Here is a 23,055-nt window from a genome sequence, read left to right as displayed (position 1 = left end):
AAGTCAAGGTTAGTCAGTGTCTGTAATTATCTCATTTATTTTTAGGAAACATTCAGAACTTCTATGTAACTACTGTTGGTACAGTGACACAGTTCTTAACCTGTAGTACACCAGAGACAAAATGACACATTCCATGTAAAAGCTGTACAGCCTGTAGACAAAGGAAATGGAATACCAAAATATCAAAGTATTCATAAGTAAAATTTGACTTTTGTGTTGTGAAATACTTTCATCACTGTCCTCATCTTCACTAAATCATGAGAACCAACTGTTTTTCCACTGTTCAACACTTGAGCTTCTAATCTTCTTTAATCGCTGTCATACACACCCCAGACACATGCAAGCATGTGCATCGGCATACTGCGGCCCTTAAACAGATCTTAATGTCCATCTTTGCTCGTTTTACTCTGTCATTACAGCCATCATCACACCTAAACGTTTACAGCCATGTGTCTTTCCCCACGACCCTGTGTGTCAACAGCAGGCCCATTTCCTCATAGCTGCACCAGCGGCACCATAAAATCCCAATAAGCCCAATAAAAGTGCCTGGAAAAGGAAATAAACCAGAGCAGAACATGAATGTGCGTTCCTTACGCACTTGGCTCTGCTGTCCCATGGCCTTAACGAATGCAAGGACAGAAAAGCAATTTGGTGAGGCACGGATGATGGGTTACATTTTACCACTCCATCAATGTCAGCTCGGCTCTATGACACTGTTGATAGATACTGAGATTGCGTCAAACGGTAGCTGCCTAGAGCACCTGCGCTCTTGCCCTCTTGCCGGAGTTAGTTAACTGTCAGGACAAGCCAAGTTCTTGTGTAGCTTTGATAGCAGGGAAATATATTTAGCTGTAACAGAAGGGTAAGCATCCAGAGCGCATGTCTGAAATACCGTACTGAAGAATGGGATCACACTGGGATCAGTGCTGAGTCAGTCACGACACACAACCACAGATACATACACAAAGTTCAGCCCCTCTACTCTGCAGAAAAAAATGTATAGGCATAGTACACCTGGATACAGATCAGTGAATACCAAATAGGGTTTCTACTAAGATTCTTGATACTTGCTTAAATTGAGCACATATTTGAAATATTTTTTACTGCCTATATATATTTAAGTCTAATTTTAAAATGTATTGAATTAAAATATTATGAAAAAACTACCAAGGACCTTTACATGGATGGACAAAATAATTTACACAATCTCAAGAATAGTAGGTGTTCATTATTATTATTATTATAAATCAAAGAGTCACCAGGGGCTGATATTAGAGGCATAATAATTACTGTAAGGTATCCCCTTGTCCTTTAGAAATGTAATCATGAGTAAAATGGACATCCCTGACATAATTTTCATCAGCTCAGTTAAGCAGAAAGTGCCAAACCACTTGCTTTACACGAGTTTGTCGGCAGTGCACCCAACCCATGCAACCTCTTTCTTTGCTGTTTGCTCTGTTCTGCTACATTACCCTGATTGGTGCCTGAACTTTACCTCCTGATCATATGATAAGATGATCCAGAATGCCCCTCTTGGCAGTAATCCTATAGAGATCAGCTGACAGTGTCTGACAGATTACTGCAGGAAATAAAGAATTATGTTTGGTCTGCTACTTAATCAGCAGCTATTGCACCTTTATCATAAAAATCAATAATATTTGTAGTATCTAACTGAACGTGAAGTGCAATTTTGCATAAGGTGAATGCAAATAAAATGGGAAGTATGATATAGACCATGATTCATAGATACATTTAAGATTTTTTGGAAATATGTACTATAAAATACTGAGACATAACTACATTTTTTTTATACTAACATCTACGTTTCCAAATGTGAAAACTTTGTGTCAGTTTATATCCCTGTGTTTATTGTCTTTGGCTCATTAATAAATTCTTTGTATGGTCAGTTTGAAAAAGGATGTTTGCCCTAAAGGTGACCCCCTCAGAAACCACCCTTGAAAAAAGAATCTTCAACAAATTAAACATCTGCTACTTTAATAAAAAATGAAATAAGAAAGAATTATAAGTGTCCAAAAAGGTCTAGAAATATTTCTAAACTTCATGACAATGAAGAAACCCTGCATGACCCACAGGGCAAGCACAGCAAAGAGTACATTTTTGTATTTATGCAAAGTCAGGATATGCGGGGCATACCCATATTTATTTTATATATTTAATATATGTAAATACTTTGCCTAACCCTAAACAATAATAATAATAATAATAATAATAATAAAGATATCTAAAATATGTACTGTACTTAAAAAAAGACCTAGTATTGTATGAAAACAAACACAAACACAGAAGCATACATTCATGCAGAGAAGGGAAAGTGCAACAAACACGTCTACTCACAGTCCTCGAAGTCTTAGCCAGATCTTCTCAATCTGTTCCGGCTGCAGATACTTCAGGGAGTTGTTCTCGAAATCCTCTATCTCCTTGGTGGGTGATTCCATGTCAAAAAAATCAACCAGGCAAAACGACATGAACGTAGTTATCCAGTGGCCAGCTGCAGCAAAAGTGGTGTATTGTGTAAATTTGTGGTGAAGTGTGTGCGGGCTACAGCCCCCCGAGTGAGCCCGGAGTGTATCAATGTGACAGCTGGAGCCTGTCCCTCATCCCTACTCTCTCTCTCTCTGTCTAAAGCTCTCTAGTCTAGCCCCCTCGTGTTGAGGGAGTGCCTGTGTCACCAGCTCTGTGGTCAGGTGCGCACTGAGAGAGGGGAAGAACTGCAGGGGGGCCACACACATGGATTTGTGTGTGTTTTTGAGAGAGAGAGAGAGAGAGAGAGAGAAAGAAAAAGAGATTGGAGGAGATGGAGCAGACTGGGGGAGTGCTGCAGATCCACGCATCAAAGAGCCATTGCTGCTAATCTCCGTCAAAGCAACCTGCTGCTACACGTCCAGATGAGGGACACAATCAATTCACACTAAGCCCACAGATGAACTGCTTTATTGTTGACTGTTGGGAACGAGGGAGGGACTGAGAGTGAGAGAGAAAGAAAAAAAAGAGAGAGAGAGAGAGAGAGAGAGAGAGAGAGAGAGAGAGAGAGAGAGAGAGAAAGAGAAACACTGCAGCTCAGTGACGCTCTGAGAAAGAGGGAGGGTGTGGGGGGAACTGTCTGAGAGAATGAGTGTGTGTGAGCAGTCACTAAGTATGTATGTGTGTGTGTGTGTGTTTGAGCGAGCACGCGTGAGTGTATTGGAACGAGAGAGAGAGAGAAACACCGCAGCCCACTGACGCTCTGTTGTGTTGTGAATAGGAGGAGCATCTGCGTGCATACACACGTGTGGTGCACAAATGATTTTCACTATCCTGAAGCCAATAACATCCACTCCTCTGAATCATTACTAAATAACAGTGCTGTTATGAATTGACATTTTCATGGCATGATATTCTAGTGAAAAAATTATGGTATCATGGTATTTAGCACAAAGCACACACAAAACAAAATCCAAAAAATTAAAGGTCTTAATTAAAGGTCATTTAAGATTAAGAACATGTAGCCTGTGACTTTTGTAGGTCTGTGTTAAGGCAGTTGTTCAGTTTTTTTTTCCTCATATTTGACTGTAATATATAGATTTACTTTAAAATCACTCTCCACTTTCAAGTATTTTCAAGTATATAAAACATTTGTTAGTCTATCTTAAAAATATGTAACTCGATAAGCATTTACCGGTGTTATATTCCAAATATATCAATACAGTAAAATAGTTTATAATTGTGTTTACTGGTCCAAAAATCGCCATCTGCTGCCTTCTCTGTTCTGCAATGGAGAGTGAAAATCTCAGAATGATTGACTTCAAACTAGAAAGAAATACTATGAAAAAAAAAAAAAAAAAAAAAAAACATTTTCTTTTCAGTATTTTACACTGAGGACAACCGGCTTCCCCTCGGGGAGACCTCGGGTAGCTTCACCATATAATCTTTGACTTCCATTCATGTGAATGGTTCAAAATGATCAATTTTACAAAAAAATGTGGTAACAATGTCAAAATGTATTGCATTAACTTTGACACCCCTAAAATTGAGACACCATTCCTTGGAAAATTTTTGGTAGTTACTAACCGCTGCTTTCCAGAAACACCATGCCTGCCATTTTGGAGAGGCTTTGACCAAAACATTAGGATCTTCACAGCCTGACCTTTCTCAAAGTTGCTCAGATCCTTTCACTTGTCAATTATTCCTGCTTCCAACACATCAACTAGAAGAACTCACTGTTAATTTGCTATTTAACACAGGCTATTCCACCTGTTGGAAAGTGCCAGTTTAACAAGATTAATCGATGACATTCACTTAATTTTGTCAGTCTTGTAGCTGATCAGTGTATATCCTAAATATTTTATCAAAACATTTAAACAAGTGCTTTAATGGCAGAAATGTTTAGGAAACATTGTTCAAATTAAGCAAAAGTATTCAATGTCATTGAGCTCATCAGAAAATGACTGAAACAAGAGAGCAGTTCTGAATAGCTCTGCAATTGCATCAGACAAAACCGCTGATATGTCAGTGTGATGACTGGAAAAAAATTAAAAGAACCAGTGAGGCTCCATTAGCTTAACGTGTTTAGACCCTTTTTCCGAGCATAGAACAGAGTTTTGTTATGAGTCTCCTTTGTCAGGAAATAGAATGGCCTTATCATTATTAGAGGGAATTGTAACATGCTACTCTTCTCTGGCTGATTCAAAAAGTTTTTCCATGGAAGAGATAAGGAGGATGTACAGGCCTTGAAGCTGTATAGATGGTTTACTCTGCCCGTCCTTCTGCTCTGGCTCAACTAGCTCAGCTCCTCTCAAAAGAGCTGCAATGCTCCTCAAACAGAACTGGCCCTGACCAGCTGAATTAAACGGCAGTGTCAGAAGAGAAACATACTGATATCACAGACTTAAGTTTCTCTGTGTTTGTGAGTGTGTGTGTGAGTGAGAGTGAGGGAAAGAGTGAAAGAGAGAGGTTGTATATACCCATTGTCACATCCCATTACTTGTGAACAAGTAATCCAGAATCCAGAAATCCAGAATCCACCAGTCCCACACTAAAACATGCACCCTTTCCATGAATTAAATGATTAGGAGTGCAGAAAATGCATAACTCTCTTGAAATCCAGTGCCCACACAGAACAAGCTTATAGCTTAACACTGAGAATGTGAACACAATGCACTCTGAGAATACAAGGACCACACCAAAACCCTGTACACATAACGCAAACCAACCAAAGGTGAAATTAATTATTGCTGACCACAATACAATATTTTCTTTATGTTTTATGTCCTTTTCCTCCATTTCAGATGAAAAAAAGCATTGATTATTTCAATATAACTTCACAGAACAAGAAAAGAAAAAAAAAACGTGAATCATTAAAAAAACATTCAATGTGAGTATAGATTATACTCTATGACATTTCAGAGCTTTACTATTGGTTCATTATTAAATACATTTTCATACAATGTACAAAATAAGTTTTCAAATAATGCTAAATGATGAAAAATGAAAGGATGGAGATATAATGCTTTGTTTCAACTTGAGGACATCACCTGTCTCCCCTGTTCATTGCTGAATTGCAAAGTCATAGTGAAAGATCTCAATTAATCTGTTCCACACTCAGGTAAAAGTCTTTATAAACATTTTTTAAGCAATTAAAAGTTAAGTTCACAATTGTAATCAAAAAACACTTTTTTATAAAATGTTGAAGATGTTTCTTCACCATTTGCTAGCTCACTAGTCTTTTTTTCATGCTTGAAACTGGTCTAATAAGTTTACAAAGCCCCAGCATCTGTCTCTGATTGATATGCTAGGTTTTCTTGCTGCTCATGGGAGAGGCATCCGTATTTTTTAGACAATAGAGAGAACTGCAAATACTGAAAATAGGGACCAAAATGAGGTTTGCTCTATTCCTGATTCATAGGTGGGTAATAATGATGTATTTTTACTGTTTCATATCACTTAAGGTGGAAATGTCTCCAAATTCCAGAAATGGCTAACTGCATTACCAAGTGTGCTGCAAAACTAAACAACTAAAGTTACAAACAAACACACTTATGAACAAACTTACAAACAACTTACAGACAAGTTAAACTTCATCTGCATACAAACAATGTTTGTCGTTTTTTCCCCCTCAAGCACATCGTTCTACCTTAAAAGATGCTGAGCTTAGAACTGTGTTTCCCCCCAATAATAGGCATTCCCTTAAGATAAATTATATATTTTTATTATTTTATTTCTTTGTTGTATAAAAAATATTAACTTCTATTTTAAATTTTTTACATTTTATGTTTGTTAACGATAATCATAATTATTTGGGGATTTTTTCTGGAGCATTTCCATTGGTCCATTCATTTTGAAAGTTTTTCAAATAGTATGCCCTCTGTTCAAATGTTGGTGAAAATTATAAATTGACTTGAAATTGAAAATGATATGCCATCAGAGGAAGCTTCATGATTTGGGATATCTGTTGGACAGTAATATATTTATATATATATTTGGCATGCTGCCATCCCCCTAAAGTTCTGATTGTTTTTGTCTGTGTGCAGTTTGAGGAGTGGACCACTTCAAAGCCTTGCCCCCTTCATTTCTCTGGTGTCATTATAAGACTGTGAGTTGGTTTGGAAGCTGTGTTTCTGCAGGCTGTTCTGGAGGTTGCAGCAGGACGTCATTTCCACTTATGCTGCACCTACTGCCTAAATGAGTGTGGTACACTGAGCACTAGAATCCCTATGGGGCCAAATAGCTTTGCAACTCCTCAGCTCTCAGAGTTTCCCTTTTGTCTGCTGCCTCATGAGCTGCGCATGTCCCCTGCACATATCCATGATTGATAGCTTTCATGGGTGATTAACAAGATGGCAACAACTGAGCAGGGTTTCTATAAAATGTCTATATTCAATTCATTGTCTTGAAACATACAGATTTCTTTTCATCTTGACACATACAATGGATAAATACAATGTTTTACTCGGAAATTTTCATGACACCCATGACCATCATGTAATTACGTTTTTCCCTATACTTGGATAGAAGATCCTTTTATGAGACAGCTACCTGAAGACTTCAGTGTAATTTCTTTTCATAGTTTTTCAAGTCAATTCTAAGTGCATTTCTTATATTGCCACTGTGTTTGGAGCTTGGTGTAACACTTATAAAGGACACAGGCCTCTCAATCCTCAAGCTTAAACAAAACCTGACTCAACTGAATGAAAGACGTGGTGCTACTAGTGGCACAACAGAATGTGTGTAAATGAGTGCTGAGATTGACATGCAACAAGAAAGGTTGAGACACCCACACCTCCCTCCACAAGCCAACACACATACACGAACATATTCCATTACTATTACACAACTATTTTCTGAGAGTGACTCAGACTGGCCCTTTTTGAGTTGTTTATTTGAAGATGCTACAGACAAAAAACAAAGACAGCAAGCCTCTATCCCCTCTTTTTCAAGTGTCAGATGAGTTTACTCCCCTTCTACCATCAGACAACTCTGTTTTTCCCTTTGCATCAATTTACAATCTCTCTCTCAGTTTTTCCCATATCTATACTACAGACTGATTTGATTTTACAGGCTGCATGCGCACACATTAATGTGTCCCCACAATGGGTGCAACTTTCTAACATGAATGTATTCATTCTAAGAGGTGTCAACAACTTTTAGACATTTTAAAAAATATATGGAAAAATTGATACTTTTTTTTTTGTGATGTCAGTCTTGAATTGAGATCTTACAGCCTTCATGCCTTTTGAGTAATACAAAACGAGGTTTCTTCCTCCAGCTTCAAGGGCAGTTTTCTCTTGCCAATGTCACACTTGGCTTGCTCATATTGGTATATAAATTTTGTTTTAAATTTTGAATTCCTATAAATCTGTAAAAACATCAGGTTTTAAAAAATAGGAATTTGATTTGACTTAATTTTTTCTATTTTATGATTTACTAGTTACAGGTAGTGACATTTTTATTACTGAACCGAAAACAATGACACAAAAAAAGCATCTGAGCAGAAGTTCAGGGCAGTTCTGAAGCAATGCTGTTGTGAAACAAATGCTATACAGATCTACATCACAGATGTAGAGCTAACCCTGGAACAGCCTACCTGTTATTCCTTTCCACTGCTACGTTCTCATCTCCATTCAGAGGATTACCATCCACACACACTCATACCTCCAACTGAGAGATAATTTCTCTGTGTGTGTGTGTGTGTGAGAGAGTGCATGCTCTCAGCCTGTGCAGTCCTTTGAGCTTATCTGAGGGGTAAGGGGGTGACTGAGGGAAATCAATTGAAATGAGATTCTGATCGAGGGCTGAGCCGTGAGCATTTCAATTAACAGCAGGAGACGTGAGCCACAATTCCAAGGCATGCTCCTCAAATAGATCCTGACAGAGGCAAGCCCACAGCCCACAACACAGCTCCGACTGTATGACACTTAGTGCCAGCCCCTCTGTCTCCAATCAAATCAGCTCCAGCGCTCCTTAAACTCGGCCTATTCATCTTCATCGGAGGATCAAAACACAGCTTATTCCTAATCCTACAGGTTTAATACCAAACAACCACACAGCAAGCCATGACTAGGCAAGTAAATCTTCAAACAACATTTAATATCAGAATAGCTTTCTATATGTTGTTCATTTTTAGCTTAAAGCCTGATTTTACAGAAATATTGAGCAAAATTGATATTGTGCTATTTACATCAAGTGCAGACATATGGAGCTATATTAGGGTCAAATGTTTTGTTCATTTGAAATAAATCTTGAGATTGAACTTTGAAGTATACAAAGTATTAAGAATTAAAATAAATGCAAGATGATTTTTTTCAGTTTAAATAGAATTGTGAATAATTTTATTTTTTTGAATAAATAATTTATTTTCAATTTTCACTTCCCTATGTATTTTGATATTTGAATTCTTATATTTTTCAATTGCAGATTGTATGTTTTCAGATTCAAATCTTAATTTATTTTTAGTTTCATATCTTTTTTCACTTATTTTAATTTTGAATACGTTGTTGTATTTTTCAAAGTTAAATCTCAAGATTTGAACTTTCAGCTTCAGATTTTTATTTTCAAAAGAACAAAACTTTTGACCCTAACATAGCTCCATACAGACATTGTAGGATTGTCCAGATACCTCATTTATCTCTGATCACAGCACTGGACCTGTGATTATGTGAGAATTCAAAGATAAAGGTTAAACAGAAGAAAACTAACAACAGCCACAGCTTCTTCTCACTCACTCCTCACTGCTGTGTTCCTTACACTGAAGTCAGCTGTGGTTCATTTGACTTTAAAGGAACAGGTGCTGAAACCAGACATTCTGAACATAGCTGTTTAGACAGGGTGTGAACGGTGCTATGTTGTTTGAAAGTTGTGGATATTTTGAACAAAGCATGTAAAACACATTTCATGAAGACTCAAGAGATGTGTGTTAACTTCTGGAAAGTTTTATAAAGAAAAGAAATCATCATTAAAACTTAATAGTGATCAGTGTTAAAATTCCATCTGCTAAATCTTTTAAAAAGTGACGAAGCAAATTACTTACTTAAACAAAGGAAATTATAAAACTTACTGCAGTAGACTGGGGTTATTTCCTTCCATTTCTTGCACCATAAATAATTTATTGTCATGAAGTTTAAACTCTTTAATGCATCTGAATTAAAGCTTGTATATTTTCCCCCTGGAATGTGTGCTGTATGACAATTTTCCCCAAAACATGAATACTGAAGAAAAAAATAATAAAATTAAATTAAATTTAAAAAAGATAAATATGTATATCCACCAAAGAGAGAGAGAGCAGAGATGCTGTGTTCGGGTGCTCATTGGAAGGTTGTATATACCGGGTGGTTAAGTAGTAAATATGACTTCACTGTGTTTAGGTACTTTGCTGAAGATCCACCCACTGTACACAACATGTACAAAAAGTGATTTATCATTAAATAACAACTAAACTGTTTTTGAGTAATAACAAATCTGATCATAATATTTGGCTTTTATTTACAGAAAACATGCATAATAAAACTATTCAAATGCATATTTTCCATTTTCTCCTGGGGAAGAGAGAATATATATATATATATATATATATATATTAAAAAAAAAAAAAAACATCTCTTGACGAATGGGGACAAAAATACACTGTTTAAATGCCTCAGAGAAGACAATTACATACACAGACAGCAGACACACTATGTTTCAACCAGAACTTCCTCCAAGAGGACATGTCTTCTTCTGAACAACCAATACTGTGTTGATAATTGAGTGTTTCCATCATCCTTATCATTGTGGCAACTTCAGCTGAGTCATGCTGAAATCTGCACATTTATAGACTTGATCTTGTCCTGAAAGACAAGAATGAGAAAGAGAGAGAGAGAGAGAGAGAGAGAGAGAGAGAGAGAGAGAGAGAGAGAAAAGAAGAAATACAGTATATTTGCATTATTAATCAGCTGCACTGACATATCTAATCTAGCAGTTCCTGGTCTGCCTGTTCAGATTGATGACCTATCAGAATATTCTCTGTTCATTAAAAAATAATTCATATTGTTCACTGAGTGAAACCAAATCGCAGATATTACAAAGGGGAATCCACATATATTATGTCATCAGAGGAAGCATTACAGCAGAGCTCTCCATTATCATATATCAGGCAGAATATTATCACAGACATCCATAAACTTCAATTCCAAACACTGAGATATAATCAAATAATAATAATAATAATAATAATAATAAAATTAAAATAAAAAAAATAATTAAATGTAGAACTTTCACAAAAAAGGCCTTAAAAGCAAAATAAGAAACCTCATTAAACTGGACAACAAGGAAAAGTTGATACAGCCACTGAAGTATGACTGCTTTTGTTTGGACTCAAGCAAGGAAAGATAGTCCTTCATCAACAAAAATATATGCTTGGACCAGCTTTCCTCAGGTCCAAATGTAGTCAATATGGCACTGAAACTTCCAAGTCGTCATGTATAAAGCTCTAACTGTATGATGAATTCCATTAAACTAGGTCCCTTTATACTTCCTACCAATGCCATGATATAGAACCCAAGGGCATGGAGGGACCTGAAGGTAAGAGTAAAAACTAAACATGGACAAGCTAATTAACGTCCAGCAGGCTCATGTATTATTGAATTTTTAATCTGGCCCTAATGCCTGCAGTCAGCCAAGAGCTGGACGTTTCAGATGTCTAAAAGGGCCATGGTCGTATTGAGTGACAAAACCCACGTCTTAAGCCCCTTGTCTCATAGGTTTGTAGGTCAGGGGAAATAAATACTCTCAGGGGTCCCCTTTATGAAACAATGACAAGATGAACAAAGCATGGAAAAGAAAGGATGATATCTTTTACAAGTGATTAATTGCCCTCACTTCACTGAGTGCTTTCAATAATTTTTATAGTATTATTTTAATGGATGAGCAACTTTTCCAGTTGACAGACTTGCAGAGCATATCAAAGCTCATTTAGGCTAATTGAAAATAAGCCGTCATCACATGCTTGCAAATCATTCATAAAAATAAATAATGCTAATCTTATTTTTGAATTTGATTCTCTCACACAGAAGCCCTCTTTTTATCATGACAATTATTCATAAAAAAAAATTAAAAACTTGACAGTATGTTTGTCCTGGTGCATGCATTAATACAATCAGTTCATGAGGTCATGCCTGTGGCTGAAAACTGGGCATCAATTGTTCAGTGCCAGCACACAGCTTACTAACTAAACCCTTGAGGCTAAACATTACACTCATTCAAAGCTGTGGAGTGGAACCTGTTACAGCAATCGAAACTTAGCTCTAACCCTTCATACACAGATGAACTCATATGCCCTAAATCATGCATCTAAATCACTACATTTCTCATTTGCTAGCAGACTGTATATAGCTCTCAATTTGACTGATTACCATATTGCATGATGGCAGTGTCGTTAAAGATGTCATAAACAGTTTAAGCAGTTCTTTCAAACAAGCACAGATGCATTGTTATCCATATGGGTGATGCATTAATTATCATGACATTGTTAATTGCCTTAGATATATATGGATACAGTATGTAGGAAGCATAAAGGGATATATATATATATATATATATATATATATATATATATATATATATATATATATATATATATATATATCAGTACTCTGGGTTCTCAATGAAACACCTATGACATGTTTTGTTCCTGTCTATACAGCCCTGTTCAGAACAAAAAGTTACAGTGCAAGTTCCTTTAAATGAGAAGGAGCCACAGATTATCCCAGCCCAGCACACAGAAGTGAGAAGAGATCAAGCAAAAACTCTCTTTGCTCTTTCTTCTCCATTTTTGTTTTAACCATTTTACTCAGTACTTGTATTTTTCTGTATGTACAGTATATGTTGTGCTCTGTTTAACCTAATTTTTGACTTTCACATAGATGCAAGTCCAGGGCTGTGATTCTCAATTCTCACCACTTGATGTAGTAAGTGGATCCAAAGAAGAACATCTCCATTTATTCTATTTTTTTTTGGACTTACGTAGCCCACAAAACACTGACTTACTGTCTTACTTCACTGTCGGTGTGTAGGTAGACACTCTATATTCACTTTTGTAAATGCACTAAAAAAATTGATTTTTTTTTTCATAATATATCATCTTTAACTCTAAGAAAGCTTTGGGTTCCAGGAGATGGAAAAGGGAATTGGAAAGAGAATGTCAGTGACTGGCTCTTAGAAAATGTACTGAAACCATTGACTGATAGCTATTTCGACCTAACTTCCCTGCAACTCTCAGAGCAGATACTAAGGGATGAAGGAACAGTAATTACAGGACACCCTCCTTGCATAACTACCTGATGTTCCCTCCCCTCGGTGGCTGTGTGCTGCTTCAGCACTGCATGTGGCACTTGCTTGCCGTCTGCCTGTCTAGTTAACTTCAGGAATTGCTGGATTTGAATTGCAAACAAGCTAAGAGTATTAACACAGGGAGCACTGTAGCCCCATGATTTTGTCAAGCTGCCACTGCATGAATGCCCTTGTCTATGTCCTACCTGTCAATTGATGATTTGGCTAGTGATAACCCCCTCAAGCATGTGTTTGTCCAATGAAATGAGGTGGTTGTTGATGAGGATGCCTCCTCTTCCCTCATTTGCCCCGTGAATTATGCTCCCCACCTCTGAAAGGACTCCATAAGCATGCTAATGTGTCTGTGTTTTCACAGGGAATCCACCGTATTGTCAGTGTAATTGAGTGCCAAGCTTGAGGACATGGCAATAACGAGAGAGAGCTCTGTGTGAAATCATATATATTAAGTTCAGGCCATGGATACAATAAATGAAAGCAATGCAGTAATCTCTTTTTTACCTCTTTATAAAATTGGCATAGCCAGAATGCTATTTAACGTTTAGGAGTCTTGGCTTATTTTGGCCATTTTTTAATACTTCTGTTTCTTTCTCTCTTTAGTTTGCTCCTCCTCTATCACATTACTGTACTTTGTAATAAATAGTCAGTAGATTCCAATATTTCATTCCTTCTTTGACAAAAAATGTAAAATAAATGCAGTACATGTCCCATCCCATTTTACACACTTTTACTCATGTGGAATCATAATTTTGTAATCATATTTCAACAGTGATATTACTGTTTCTACTTTGTTGATCCTCATAAAACAACAATTTAACAATTTATATCAACAAATACATTAATTTCAGTTTTTGATGGCTGCTTAAATCTGAAAACCTAGAATTAAACAAGTCATTCAGATTTTTGCTGAATATAGAATACAGAATTTTTTTTAATTGTCCTGGCCCTTGTCTAAGTATCTCCAACCACAGCACTGAACTTCTACTTTGAGAGGGGAAAGACAAGGTGAAATGTAGGGGTGAAGCGCAGTGAAATTATTGCACTGAGTAAAAATTGTGAAAACGAGAACCAAGAACTTTCACACACGGGGTCTGGCAGGGCTCTGCCCGAAGGAGCAACATGGGTCCAGTAGTAATCTGGGTCCAGTGCAATGTGGATCGGGTGGCAGCTGAGGGAGGGGACTCTGGTGTTCTGATCCTCGGTTACTGAAACTGCCTCTTGGAACATGGAATGTAACCCCTCTGGTGGAAAAGGAGCCTGAGCTGGTGAGTGAGGTTGAGAGGTACCAGCTAGATATAGTTGGGCTCACCTCAACACACAGTATGGGCTCTGGAACCAATCTCCTTGAGAGGGGAAGGAGGCTCTTTCACTCTGGAGTTGCCCAGGGTGAGAGGCGTAAAGCAGGAGTGGGCTTACTCATAGCCCCACTGGGTTTACCCCAGTAGACGAGAGGGCAATTTCCCTGCGCCCTCAGGTTGGGGACTGACGGTCCTTTGTGCTTATGTACTGAACAGCAGTTCAGAGTACCTGGCCTTCCTGGGGACCCTAGAGGGGGTGCTGGAGAGTACTCATTCTGGGGACTCCATTGTTCTGCTGGGGGACTTCAATGCTCACATGGGCAATGACAGTGAGACCTAGAGGGGCATGCCGCCCTGATCTGAAGAACAGCCCCCCTGATCTGAACCCGAGTGGTGTTCAGTTATTGGATTTCTGTGCCTGTCACAGTTTACCCATAATGAACACCATATTTGAGCATAAGGGTGTCCATAAGTACACCTGGCATCAGCATAACCTAGGCCGCATTTTGATGATCGACATAGTCGTGTCATCGGACCTGCATTCATATGTTCTGGACACTCGTGTGAAGGGAGGTGCTGAGCTGTCAACTAAACCTGTGCTGAGGGTTTAACGTGTGCTGAGGGTTTGCTGGGAACGTTTGGCAGAGGAACCTGTCAGAAAGGTCTTCAACCCCACTAGCACATCCTCCATAGAGGAAGCAGAGCTTGGGGACCCCGGAGAGGCCTTGTCTATCACCCAGGCTGAGGTGGCCGAGGTAGTTAGAAAACTCCTTGGCGGTAGGGCCCCGGGGGTGGATGAGAGCCGCCCTGTGTTCCTCAAGACTCTGAATGTTGTGGGGCTGTCCTGGCTGACACATCTCTACAACATTGCATGGACATCTAAGGCAGTGCCTCTGGACTGGCAGACAGGGGTGGTGGTCCCCCTTTTCAAGAAGGGGGACCTGAGGGTGTGTTTCAACCATAGGGGGATCACACTCCTCAGCCTACCCGGTAAGGTCTATGCCGGGGTACTGAAGAGTCCCACTGATTCAGATTCAGGAGAAACAATGTGGATTCCGCCCTGGTCATGGAACACATTTTTGTGGATCTCTAAAAGGCATTCGACCGTGTCCCTCGGGATATTCTGTGGGAGGTGCTCTGTGAGTATAAGGTACTGGGCTCTTTGCTATGAGCCATCCAGTCCCTATATAAACAGAGCAGGAGTCTTTGTCAGGGCTGCCTGTTGTCACAGATTCTGTTCATAACCCTTATGGACAGAATTTCTCAGCATAGCCAAGTGGCGTAAGGTGTCCCGTTCTGTAATCTCAGGATCCCATGTCTGCTTTTTGTGGATGATGTGGTCTTGTTGGCTTCAACGAGCTTCAACTGGACCAGTTTGCAGCCGAGTATGAAGCATCAGGAATGAGAATCAACACCTCCAAATCCATGGTACTCAGCCGGAAAAGTGTGGAGTGAGCTCCAGGTTGGAAGTGAGCTCCTGCCTCAAGTGGAGCAGTTCAAGTATCTCAGGGTCTGTCACAAGTGAGGGAAAAATGGAGCAGGAGGTTGACAGGTGGATCGGTGCATCCTCAGCAGTATTGCAGACTCTGTACCAGTCCGTTGTGGTGAAGAGAGAGCTGAGCAGAAAAGCAAAGCTCTCGATTTACCATTCAACCTATCTCCCAACCCTCACTTATGATCATGAGCTTTGGGTAGTGACCGAAAGAATGAGATCGCTGGTACAAACGGCTGAAATTGAGTTTTGTCCGCAGGTTGTCTGGGACAGCGTCAGGAGTTCAGACATTTGGAAGATACTTGGAGTTGGGCCACTGCTCGTCCACATCAAGAGGAGCCAGTTGAAGTGGTTCGGGCTAGTGATTGACCGATATATATGGCCGATATTTACACAATGCACACAGGCAATGCTGTGGGCAGCTCCGTCATTCTGGCTGTTAGAGCACCCCTTGCATTAATTTTGCCATCTTACAGGCAGACATCATTGAGCACAAGTAGAGTACAAGTCTCCAACCTGTAGCTACATGCCATCTCATCAGAGAAAACAGTATGAATCTCTTCTTCAGCTCTCACTATTTATTATGACTGCTGTCATAAACAACTGAGTTGATAGTTGTAACACTAGAAACCCAGCATTATTTAGCGTCTTATTTCGCTCATTGGTCGGCAGCGCCTATAAAAAGAAAAAAAATCACTTATTGTTATATCTGTCAATATAACTCAAGTACTACAGGTCCAAAGTTCACAGTTAATGTACCAAATTAAAGCTTAAAGTCACTGATTTTCATTAATTTAATCATTTTATATATAATCTCACTCGATAAACAAGTATTTTTGCTATGTTTTTGGAAATTGTTATGAAAAAATATTAGTGACAGTACAGATTTTTCACTGCACCATATTTGAGTAATGTGTACATATCATACACCGATCGAACGGTCAGATTCTCGGGACCATGAAGATATACACTAAAATGTAGGACTAGGGAATTAAAGCCAAATAAATAAGATATTCCAAACTTCAGGTTTCTTCCTCATCAATGACAAAACTGCTGCTTCTCGAAGCCTGAAGAGCCCACAAGTGGCTCACACACAAAGTTAGCACAGCAGCACTTGCCTTAGATAGTCCCCTTCAAAATGAGACTAAATCTGAGTCTCTCCATCAAACCGTTTGTTTGTTTCAAGAAAACCGTGCCGAAAAAAATCCTGATAAAATAGTACACATTTTCAAAAAATAATTAAAATATGATCCCTGTGGACGCATGTCACACAGCCTTGTAGCTTTCCAACGACATGTCAATCAAGTCTGTAGACCAATCAGGGACAGAGTTATGGATGCGCACCCAAGAAGGCGGGACAAACACGCAGCAGAGCGCAAATGTTTTCAGCGCCTAACAGACCCAGACACCGCACGAGAGACTCAAATGGTTCTATTTGGCAGCCACAAGCTCCACAAACAATAATCAAGTCAATAAACATGTTTCAAAGCTTAGATGTCTTTTACTAGTTACATTTCCCCCACTGAGGACATTTAAATGCAGCAGGGGTGTGGGGGAGGTTGCCTCACTCTACAGCCAATCAGAGTGCAGCTCTCGCCTTTTAACATGTCAGACATTTAAAGGAACACTGTACTTGGTGAGAAACAAGTGTAAACATCAAAAACAAACTCAGTATATCAGTATACTCAGTATAATCAGAATAAAACACATCATAACTAAGGTTTTCTACTGTTTCTACTGAGGGGTAAATGGCCACTTGGTGAGGGACGGGAGACGAGTTTGAATGAACCTTTATTGTCATTAGGTCTAGACTTTTACTGCATTTTCCTTATGGAGAGCTTGGGGTCTTAAGAGACACTTGGAGAGGCCATCTGTGCACTGTCTGCTCCAGCTTGATTAATTTCAAATCTGTAGGATGTATCAACTCCAAATTTTACCTGATGAAAGTAGACCCCTGGAGACACAATTTTAAAAAGTTAAAAGTAATTGGACTCATGAACTCTTCAGTTTATAGTCACTAACATTTTTTTGTTTTTCAAAAATAAGACAAGCGCCTAGATTTTTTTGTTGTTTTCATAAGCTTTTGACCACTTCATATATATTTCAGGAACTCTAAATGGTTTCTTTTACTAATTTGAAGGGTTTTTCTTAATCTAATCAGATTTGTCAGAGCAGGAAAAAAACAAATCGAAAATATCAAGATATATCTCAGATAAGTGACTCATGACAAATAAACTACAAAATTAAAATGCAGTCCGAGTGCCACATCTGAGTGTCTATAAAAGAAAACAGCTAATTGATTTCTGTTCCCTGCTGAGTCCAAATCATCAACAAAGAATATTTTTTACAAACACACATATCTGTATCTGATTTTAGACCAAATCTGGCTTAAGAGCAGCTATTCTATCTTTACTTAAAAAAGAGCACAAACAGATATCAGACTGATCTTTGATTGAGGTCAGTTGAGAGGTTAGAGGTTACTGGGCAGCCATTAGTGCTGGGATTTCACAAGATATGGATCACACAAGTTCAGAGGGAATTGTGGTTCTTCACAAACTAACAGGAGGCTAAAAGTAGTATGTCACACATGTTGCAAGGAAGTGTGTGGTTTTTGTCTTCCAACCACCAACTTAGAACCCTAAAATAATTCACTTGGTTCTTCTTTGAGATAATGTTTTAAGTGAATGGCTTTGTTTCTATGAAGTAATACTGATTACAGGTAAAAAACTGTTGATCACAAATATAAACCAATTCCTGAGTTTTAAGCTTCATAGTTAAAGCTTACAATGAAATGCCATTAATATACTATTGAGCTTTATCTACTTAAATGTTACATGTATAGTATAATTTGCATTTTTTCTATTTCACTACTCACATGAAACAAATTGCCACTCTAGTAGGCAACTCAAGTTCCAGTTGCAGTTAAGTCTCATATAAAAAACTTCAGACTCAACTTTCATTGTCCTTAATGACCCCCAACTTAACTCTGACCGGTCAAAAATAACTTGTGAACACCACAAGGTCAGTGTCACAAACAGCTGTTCATGAAGCAAGTCATTAATAAAATTACTTGTGGCAGACATCTGCTGCTGTTCATTTTATGAATTCTTGTAAGTCTTATTGGATAATGAGTGTAGAAAAAAGGAGATAGCTTTAACATTGTGGACTGTAGCTTAAGGAATCCTGACTTGATTTTTTTTGCATTTGTTATTTATGAACAACTCACTCACAAATTTGAAGTAATTTTAAATAAAAAGAAAATAAAAATCAGCACTTCAGAGTTGTACAGTGGACTATGTACTGGCCCTATCATCACATTCAATCCTAGGTGGTGTCTCAACTATCCAAGGTCATCAGTCCCAAGAAAACACAACTGGCCTTGCTCTTATCACACAGCAATCAGCTGATGTAATGGACCTGGGCAGTTGGTGCTTCCCTTCGACACATGTGGCAATCCAATGCATATACATACATACATACACATATATATATATATATATATATATATATATATATATATATATATATATATATATATATATATATATATATATATATAAAATTTTTATTTATTTAATTATTTATTTTTAAGTAGAGCTACCTTCATCATAGAGGTCCGATTGTGTGTGACTGGGCCGCCACATCTATTTCGAGAGCTTAACAACAAAGAAGTCCGTTAGTGTAAATCCACTGTAATCTGTCTGGTGTGTGCTTGACTTGGTTTAAATCCACACCAAAAACCCAGTCAGTTTAATGTACTGGTTGACCAACACAATGGCTCAGTCTGGCTTTAGCTGGGAGCTGTGTCCCTGTGCGTATCAGTGGCTTTCTGCGGTCACTCAATCCAAACCTCTTCTGTTCCTCTGCTCATTTCCCCCCCGGGTGGTGGCAGTCAACTGGAAAATTCGGTTTCTCCACTAAAATAAGCTCGACCTGCCACAGTCCTATCAGGTAGCTGGCAGAGGGTTCCGGAAACAGAGAGACAGTAATCAAGAGAAAATCTGCAGAGGGAAAGCACATTAACGGCAGGCCATTTGGGTGAAATGGAAATGCTACGCCCACCTGTGTGCACTCGTCAAGATCTGTTGAAGATCTGAGGTGCCGTCAAACAGAGTGGAAAAATGTAAAGGTCAAATCATCCATAAGGGAGCAGGGGCTAAAGCTGCAAGCTTTATCAGACCTAATGTATTGAAAGACTGCTCTGAGTCTATTCTGACACCACCCTGCTTTTTGAATCACCATATACAAATTAATGTCCACCTTTCTTTTTGATGCACTTATTTTTTTTCTCCAAATTCCAACCAATTCCCAATGCAAAGCTCTGTCTCCTATCTCATGACAGTGATCACAGTGCTATCAGCCCCAAGTGCAAATATTTGCACCCAGCTCTGCATATAAACAATTTCATAGTTTCTTATGAAAGTTTTAAGCTACCAATGTATGAGAACATACTCATTGTAACTAGATACATCAACATACATACTTGAATATTTTAAAGTCCAGTATACAATATTGTAAGAAAAAAAAATTCTAATGTATATAAGCTCTCTGTGAAATATTACACTGTTTGAAGGAATGATTGGCTGCTGTGATGGTCTTTAGAACGGAGGGCATTATGAAAACCCACCTTTTTCTAAATTAATATATTACGTGTGATGGACAACCCAATCTGTGAAGGTCAGGCCGGTTCATTCTCACCCTTTAGTCATGGAATTTCCGGATGACGATAGAGTAATCTCTGTCAATCCTAATATGCTGGCACTTGGAAAAATATATGAAGGTCTGTATTGTTCTGCTTGCTGAAGGACATTACATGCATTACACACCAAACTAACAAAATAACCAGATAAAGAAAGACAGTAATATTTTTGATGTAGTGTAATCAAGGTATGGCACAAAAAATCCAAATGTCCATTGAATTGTACTGAATATTGCCTGCTGTTGCTAATACATGTAATATCAAAACCAAAGGAAAAAATCTTGGGAAAGCTTTAGTCTTAATTTATTTGTTCTTTCACTTTTCACATTACTCCTTTAATGTCCTCTTTTGCAAAATATACCCGCAGCCACAGCCACCTTTATGAATGAAACAAGACATTCCTGGTCCACACAATGTACATAGCAACAGACATGTTAAAGATTTTTCAAGCCCTTTGCTGAGTTTCCAATATATATCTCAGTTGTGCAAAAGCAATTTAGGGTTTTACTGCACTGATACGTGTTCAAAAGGCACTCAAGGTGGAGTGTGTATATTTCACAGTGCCTGTGTGACATTACCACACCTTCCATTCCCACATCAACAGTCTGAGAAAGGTCGACTGCCTTTCTGACACCATCTTCAAGAGTTCAATCCCCTGATAATCTCCATTTTTTTCTACATCTCTCTCTCTCGCTAATCTCCTACATACATGTATATGCACTTTTTCCTGATGGCATCTTCCATATTTTCATCCTAGTGAATTGACAAAGCAAGTTGGTCGTTCTCCCTGTTGATGTGACATTTGTTTATGTTCTTCCTGAAATGCTTTTCCCTTGTAAATAATGTCTGCTAAAGCAAAACTGGTCTTTCATCAGTCAGGGACAGAGGTTAGTCAACACTTTTATTCAACCAAAGCTGGCTGGAGCCTCAGACCCTGTGTATACAGCTGGTCAACGTAGTGTCTGTATACTATAGGCTTATTCAAATTGACTGAAAGGACAAGAATTAGTACTGAGCTGTACTGATAAAATTTCATCACTATATTTTCAAAATGTATAAAAATATATATATTTTTTACATTAACCCACATCTGGTCTGTGCAGCATACATAAAATTTGAATAGTTTTATATATTTCCAAATATGAACACCTGCTGAAAAACATTATTATTATCAATATTTATTTTGGTATGAATGTATCTGAAGAATTTTTAGACATCCGCTCCGCAGAACAATGCTGGTATAATCATTGACAATACAACAATCAGCAAGAACAGTAAAAGGATCCATTCTCACCGTCCATTTTTTGCAGCCATTAGGGCTGGGAGATATGACCAAAAAACTCATATCTCGAAATTCCTAAAAAAGGCGATATACAATAAGGTATTATGAAAACCATAACAAAATATAATGTCAAAGTATTAGTGTTTATAACACTTTTTAACACCAAAAGGACATGCTGCATAATCTAACCGTAATTATCAAACTGTATGTTTAAGAAATAGTGATGTCCCAATCAAGGTTTTTCCCTTGGTCTTTAAATATTGAGTATCTCCTGATACTGTCCCGATCTCATACTTATATTTTTCTAGATAGTAAATTTACACAATGCACACTTCAAGTGAACTCACATTAAGAAACAAACTGCCTGCATCCAAGCTACTGCAATTTTTTTTTTATAAAAAAGTAAACAAATGGTGTCTTCACAAACAGTTCATATACATAATTTAATATTATTTTTAATCTTATTATCTAATGGGATTTTTATGTATAAAGAATTACTTTGATTCTAAAAGTCAATCAGTTTTATTGCCATCACAGATGTGTTGAGGAAAAAATTAAATATAGTTTCTTTGAGACACAGTGCTAAAATAAGATGTTTAATTTATTATTATATATTTTTTAAGCACTGACATGTTTCTCTCAGCGTCGCCACAAAACCAACAAACCCCTGTAGGCGGGACTGTGACTCCATTGGGTGCAACAATAAATGATGGCCAGCTAAGTCTGGCTGCTGATTGGTTAAATAAAAGTGACGACCAATGAGAAGCGCATTCTCTGTTTGGGAGTATCTCACCCCTCTCTCCGGCTGAGGGAGAGCAGCTTGTCTTAAACAAGTCATGGTCTTAACAGTGCCCTTTTTTGGAATTAATGCTTCACCACAGGTTTCATTTTTGGTCCTTTGTTGACTGACTTACAGTTATCAGAGAGGTAGACCTGAGTGTGTGTGATAAATGTGCTGAGAACTGCTCCAGCGGCATACATAAACAATGGCAGGACAGCGGTGTGTGTGTGTGCATGCATAGGTGGGTGCATGCGAGAGAAAGAAAAAACAGCTGAATCGGACATTTGTGCGCCGTTTTAAATGTACTCAGATGGAAACCTGCATATCCTTGGCATACTCGATATAACAAACATGGTCATTTTGAAAATAGTGTAAAAAAATACTATGGAATGTATCGATATATCCCCCTGCTTTAGCTTGAGCTGAAGTCACGTTCACGCACTTACGTCACAGTATCGCAATATGGCAAAAGTCTTATCGAATTAAAAAACACTGGTATTATCGTGAACAATATTTTGCCCACTCCTACTGATCATATAGGTGCACTTTGTAGTTCTGTTGTTCTGCATGCTTTGTGTGCCCACATTTACCCTGTTCTTCAATAGTCACAATTAGGGATGGGCAATATCCATATTTTTCATACCATCATACATTCTCAAGATTTTAACACAGCACATGGTATTAGGG

The 23,055-nt window shown here is 38.2% G+C and overlaps 1 protein-coding gene across 2 annotated transcripts in view; it reads right to left on the bottom strand.

Annotated features, from left to right (window-relative positions):
• pde1ca (phosphodiesterase 1C, calmodulin-dependent a) overlaps positions 1–23,055 on the bottom strand; it is a 99,067-nt gene that overhangs the window by 58,306 nt on the left and 17,706 nt on the right. The window contains exon 1 of one of the 2 annotated variants that reach the window (XM_066682732.1): positions 2,356–2,617. The exons of the other annotated variant lie outside the window; for it this stretch is intronic. Coding sequence (XP_066538829.1) covers positions 2,356–2,486 — 131 coding nt within the window. The 5' untranslated portion in view covers positions 2,487–2,617. Of the gene's footprint in view, positions 1–2,355; positions 2,618–23,055 lie in introns of those variants that run through there. 2 annotated transcript variants of the gene reach the window in all.

The sequence above is a fragment of the Hoplias malabaricus genome, chromosome 10 (genome assembly GCF_029633855.1).
Source record: "Hoplias malabaricus isolate fHopMal1 chromosome 10, fHopMal1.hap1, whole genome shotgun sequence".
NCBI lineage: Eukaryota > Metazoa > Chordata > Actinopteri > Characiformes > Erythrinidae > Hoplias > Hoplias malabaricus.
Note: the sequence above shows the minus strand (reverse complement) of the source record. Positions and strands in the feature narration are given on the sequence as shown.